The sequence below is a fragment of the Cervus canadensis genome, chromosome 32 (genome assembly GCF_019320065.1).
Source record: "Cervus canadensis isolate Bull #8, Minnesota chromosome 32, ASM1932006v1, whole genome shotgun sequence".
Taxonomy (NCBI): domain Eukaryota; kingdom Metazoa; phylum Chordata; class Mammalia; order Artiodactyla; family Cervidae; genus Cervus; species Cervus canadensis.
The window spans coordinates 14108699-14114865 of NC_057417.1; the positions used below are offsets into that span (position 1 = coordinate 14108699).

Here is a 6167-nt window from a genome sequence, read left to right on the forward strand (position 1 = left end):
ATTGATGTGTTGCCTTTTTCAGATTTCTCTTCTTGAGAAGAAGGCTCAGGACAACTGGGTAAGTGTTTTTCTTTCTTTCTCGCCTTCATTTTGTAGTTGCCACAACTGAACTTGGGTGTGCTTCTCCTCCCACAGATCAAGGGTCGGATTTTGGAGAGAGAGATGGCAGAGCAGAGCAGGGAAGCCGCCTACTTGAGACACAAGTATGGGATTTCCTGTTCGGTTTGTAAGGGTGTCTTTGAGGTATTAGGGCTAAGCCATTAGTGTCTAGTCAAGGACTGGTGATGGAATTCTCACTGAAGTCCATTCTTTTTCTGTATTCAAGATTGGCAATCATTGAAAAACAAGGACTGCAAGAGAAATACGGGGTGCCGAAACCGGTGCTGGGAAGACCTGAGGCCCAGAGACCCCCTGGGAGAGGTAGGGAGCACATTGTGAAGTGCAACAACTTAACCTGCTGCAAAACCGCACTGTGTCATTCTTCTCCTGTGAGTGATGACTGTGTTGTGTGTTGCCTGGGAACAATAACTAGTGCTTACTGAAGACAAGAAGTTGTCTCAAGGAGTGACAGAAGATGTTTTCCTCAGATGCCTCAGTCAGAATGACTTTCTGGGCCTGTGCCCTGTGATTGGTGGAGCTCAGGCCCCACCACTTACTGAGGACCCTCCCCATCCCCTTAGCCCCCAGCCTTGGTTCCTCTAATTCAAGAGACAGGCCTGGAGGGCAAGTGGGTCCAAGCTTTCTTCCCACCTTGAAAATATAAGAGAGATTTTATTATTTTTATTAGCAAAATGGGCATTTATTTACTGTTTTTAGAGGTTCCTTTATTCTATTTGTTTTATTAATTTACAATGGGTTAGGTATTCCACTCAAAAATTAAATTTCTATGTAATTTTGCTCCTCTAACATCATTACCATGACATGCACTTTCACTGATGAATCTCCACAGCTTTCCTTTTCTCATTACTATAAAATTAGTCTAAGTCTATTTCCCTTTATGAATATTTGTATAATACCTGGTCGCATATAGAAGACAACTTATACAGAGACAGGAAAATTGAAAAATTCCCTTGTGGCCAAAAATAAGAACTCCTGCTCTTCATGTTGAGGGTTTGTTAATATTCTACTTACCCAAGGATATTCTCATATCAGTTTCTAATCTGAGATTAAACTGGGATTTCCTCAGACGTATATTGGGAAACGGTTGCTTCAGTGTTGATTTCCAGCTAGGTGAGACCTGTCCACAGTGGGTTGATTCATTATGAAAATACATGAACTCTGGCCCTGTGGTCTTCCTCAGAGGTCAGGGTCTTGCTCCACTCCTGGGAATCACTTAAGGCATGGGGGAAACCCTTGGCCTCTGGTAATGGACCTGAGAGTGGGAAAGAGTGTAAGATGGTAGAAGAAGGCATGTAGGATTGTTTTTCTTTCTCAGAATCTGTACAAATTGGAATAAACTTCCAATCACTTCTCCTTTATCAGATACAGGACCTGACATGGCTCCCATGAGAAACAGCAATTCTTTCGCTAGGAAGGATGTACAAAAGGGCCAGGTAAATGCTGTGGTCATTTATGGTTGTAACTACTTCTGGAAACTTCTTTTTATACAACACCCTTTCTTGACTTCATCTCTAGATTGTGTGGTTGATTGTGCTATATCTACCATGTCATTTTTACTTGGGAAAGCAAACTCCTCCCCAAGGATCTACAGGCTTCTCTGTTTTCAGCTAGTCACATTTGGTATGACTCCCAGAACCGGCGGAAGCATGGGTTGACAGTGGTCTGTCGCGAGGTCAGGGGCACTGGCAGCAGAATTCCTGAGAAGTGGGGCATGTTGGCAAAAGTCCTCCTAGAGGAGGTTGCCATTAGGCTTACCACAGAGACTAAATCTAAAATCACTGCAACTGGTGACTGCAACCGTGAAATTAAGATGCCTGCTCCTTGGAAGAAAAGTTAAGACAAATCTAGACAGTGTCTTAAAAAGCAGAGACATTACTTGGCAAGAAAGGTCCATATAGTCAAAGTTTTTCCAGTAGTCATGTACTGGATGTGAATGTTGGACATAAAGGAGGCTGATTGCCAAAGAATTGATGCTTTTGAACTGTGGTGTTGGAGAAGACTTTAAGAGTCCCTTGGACAGCAAGGAGATCAAACCAGTCAACCCTAAAGGAACTCAACTCTGAATATTCATTGGAAGGACTGAAGCTGAAGATGAAGCTCCAGTACTTTGGCCACCTGATGTGAAGAGTCAACTCATGGAAAAGACCCTGATGGTGGGAAAGACTGAGAGTGGGAGGAGAAGGGGGTGACAGAGGATGAGATGGCTGGATGGCAACATTGACTCAATAGACAGGAGTTTGAGCAAACTCTGGGGGGGTAGGGTAGGACAGGGAAGCGTGGCGTGCTGCAGTCCATGGTGTCGCAAAGTGTCGGACACAACTGAGTGACTGAGCAACAACCAGAACCATAAGTGCTTAGAGGCTGAGGCCTGCCCAACTGTCACTGTGTGTTCCTGGAAATAATGTGAGGAAGATGACAGATAGCTCCACACTTAAGTCTCCTGGCACAGTAGAATCCCTCCTGATCTCCTTAATTTGAGAATGTTACTAGATTACTGAAATGTGATTATTACTATTGTTATTTTGTACTTTTGTGTGTTTTGCGAAAATTGAATGTGCTTGGGTAATATAAACTTCGTAATTCATTGCTATCCCATCTCTGTTGGAAAATATGCTAAACAGAATCCTTCTAGTGACACCTAGGTTTAAAACTCTCGATTTTCAGAAATCTTATATTTTTAGTAGAGCATGTACACTAAACAGAGTAGTGGAGAGTAGAAGGTCAATAATAACCTGCAGGGGTGATTTCCAACAACTCCTTACATTGTGTTCATGTAAGCAGGTTGTGTCGTGTCCTTTAAGATGTTATAGCTGATACCTCTCTCATCTGACATCACAGGATTTATATACCTGAAATCAAAACACGTTTGACTTAGTTCTGTTATTTAGAGTGATCAACTCTTTTTTTTCCATAGTATGCATTTAATCTGCATCCCATAGGGTAGTTGAAGTTCAGAATTTCCTATGTACTAAGATAAATGGAACTGGGCCTGTCTGTTTATAGGTTTAGGATTCCCTGAAATCTTAAAACAGATGTGCGGATCCCCTGCAGAACTCCAGGAATCCCCATCTCCCTGGACATCTTTGTGCCCATGGGCAGCACCTCCAAGGAGGCTAGGTCTCCTTTGTCATTAAGGAAGCACAGAGGATGAGGGCATGGTCTTGCAGGCAGAGCTTTTACCCAGGAGTAGCTATGATTCAATGTGCAGAGAATGGGCTTTTCATTTCCTTTCATTCTCTCTGTTCTTAGTGTACAAAGAACAAGCTTCTTTGGTGGTAGTGAAGGAGTGGTGGAGGGTTCTTCTGCACATGGAGGCCTTCCTGTCAGGAATATGCTACTTGGTCACTTTGGTATTTCCTCTGTTCATCCTCTGAGACAGTACCCTTGACTTTATACATTTACAGATGCAGGCATTAGCATGTGTTGACAGTGTTTTATACCATTTTACCCACACTGTGAGCAGGACATAGAAAGATGTGTGGAGTTCTCCGGCATTAGGCTGCTCTCTTGGAACCTGGAGAGGGGAGGGTACCAGGTGGTGGCACCTGCTTCACTGGGTTTCGGCTTCTGTTGATATTGGGGCTTTTGTCTGTCATGTCAACACATCTTAAACTTCTGTTCTACAGGTCAGTATGGATGCAAGAGGGCCCTTTCCTTTCCCAGGACCACCCTGCATGCCCTACCCCATGGGCTGCCCTTTATCACCACCCAACGGCTGTGGGCCTCTTCCACCTCCTCCACCCTGGCGTCCTCTGGGACCCCACACAATGCCTCCACATCTTCCAGATGGTAAGATGATCTGAAGAGTATGCTAACTTGTGAAGCGTGTTCATCCATTTTTCTTTTGAGTTTTTAGAGGCAATGCAGATATGTATACCGATGGCTCTGTAATGCAAAGACAAACCTCACTGAGGTCTTGTAACATTTATTCCTCAAGTTTCTCAGGACATACATGTGATGGGCTGGTCTTCACACGTATCAATGGGCTGGTCGCCCAAACTGAGCTGAGCATCAGGTGTTCCTTGCAGAGAAAAAAAGAGACTTTTTAGAAAATGAGAGAAAGACCAGTTTTGCAGATTCACCTCATACAAAAGCCACTTGCTGGGTTCTGTGAAACATAAGACACAGCCCTAATTTCAAGGATTAAAATATTCCTTGAGAGAAACAGAGAGAGAGAGAAATGATGCATAAGTGACCCAGAACTTGTGATCCTCATAACAGAAGCACCAGTTCAAGGCCCTAAAGTGCAAGAGGGATCTGTGAGTCACACAGGAATACATAGAATGTTTTAGAAGAAAAAGTAAAAAGTGAAGTGGTGTCACTTACATGGACCTGGAAGACCATTCCCAGCAGGGCCAACAGTTTGGGCAGGAATCTGAGGCAGTAAGATGTCCACACGGGGCCGCTGTGTGTTGAAATGACACAGCTCTGGCAATCCATTATCCCCTTCAGATGCCATTGTTGCCATAAAGCCCTTAGATAGTAATGTCTCATAAGGGTTATTGTTTTCATTTGATTTCCCAAAGTTCTGCTTATGGGTGAAAGAAGGCTCTGGATATCAGGGAAACAGGGATGTTTACCTTGATTATTTTGTGTGGCTGAAGCTTTTTTTTTTTTTTTGGTCCAATGATTTGAAAATGCAGTCAGGATCTAGATGAGCTGAAGAGTTGCCTTGGCCTTCAGCATAAGGCAGGCTCTTCCCAGGGAATTCAAGGTTGATACAGAGCCACTCCTGCAGGACCCCTGTCACCACATCCCTGCATCCTCTGGTCCCCACCCCTGACTGTCAGCTTTGCATCTCCCACATTTTCCTCACAGTATATTATACCTGATTCTTTGCTTGTATACCTGTTGTTCAGTGCCCAGTACTCAGTGGGACCTAGACAGAGTGTGAGCTTTTTATCACTGAAACAGGGATAATATTGATTTCTGATGTCATCATGAGAAAGATGAGATCAAGTACATATAGAATTTTGCAGACTGGCTGAGACATGTTTACCACTCACTGCTCTTGTAGTTTAAAATAAAATGTCTACACACAGAATCATCAAAGATACTCTGGAAAATACATTAAATTAACCTAAGGATATAAGCCCTGAGGCCTAGAGCTTAGCAATCTGCGCTTTAAAAGACAAGGCAAAGACACTCTTTTCCTATAAAAATTCATGTCCTACTAGTTAAAAAAGAAGAGAAGAGAGTGTGTACATTCAGAGATCCGACAAGAATTTTTTTCATTATGTATAGAGTCGTAGATGCAGCCACACAGTAAAGCTTTCATCAGAGATCACAGATGTATTAGAGAAGACAAAATGCGTGTATGGAAAAATCAGATTACATTGAAATAAATCAGAATGTCTTTCCCTTACAGGAGAACCAGTTTAAATTTGAAGAGAGTCTTGAGCCATGGCAAGCAGACTATGGTAATAGGATATTTAGAAAAGGTGTCAGATCTACATTCTGACCCGAATGTTTCCCTGCCCCTTCCACTCCTGTCTCTCCCATTGTCAGCCCTAATAAACCTTCCACAGTTCTACCTCTGTGTCAGTGTCTGCTTCCTGGGGACCAACAGTCACACCCACTGTGTACACAGGGAGTGACTCACTTACACCCAGGTCACAAACAGGCAGAACCTGCAGTGATGCGGCAGAAGCAGGGTCATCCCGTGAGGTAGTGTTGAGTGCAAGGGGGCCCAATAGGTCCTTCCAGGGTGCTGGACACATCCTATGTCTAGACCTAGGGATGGTTGTGTTTATTCAGTCTATAAATACTCACTGAGTACATGGATCCTGTCAGTCACAGGGGTGTCTGGTCATCAGAGAGACAGGCATCTATCCCCAGGAAGTAGCCATTTCTTATTGTGAGGAATGGAGGGTGTGCTAGGAGTGGCTAAGAGAGTCCAGTGCGGGGGTCCTGCCTTAATCCAGGCTTTGTACTCTTCTTCCCCCACTCTGCCAGCTGTCCCCAAGTCCAGGTGGCTCTGAGTGGAGTGGGTAATGGCCAAAGTTTCCTTACTAAGTCCCATGAGCTCCCTTAATCCTCCCACAATC

General features: G+C 43.9%; 1 protein-coding gene across 1 annotated transcript in view; it reads left to right on the top strand.

Annotated features, from left to right (window-relative positions):
* Positions 1–5653, top strand: part of LOC122433437 (transport and Golgi organization protein 1 homolog) — a 29642-nt gene extending 23989 nt beyond the window's left edge. Inside the window, exons 13-18 of the mRNA XM_043456403.1 lie at positions 23–58; positions 136–203; positions 326–420; positions 1483–1553; positions 3747–3909; positions 5489–5653. Of these exons, the coding sequence (XP_043312338.1) occupies positions 23–58; positions 136–203; positions 326–420; positions 1483–1553; positions 3747–3909; positions 5489–5502 (447 nt within the window). The 3' untranslated portion in view covers positions 5503–5653. The remainder of the gene's footprint in view (positions 1–22; positions 59–135; positions 204–325; positions 421–1482; positions 1554–3746; positions 3910–5488) is intronic.
* The last annotated feature ends 514 nt before the right edge of the window (positions 5654–6167 follow it).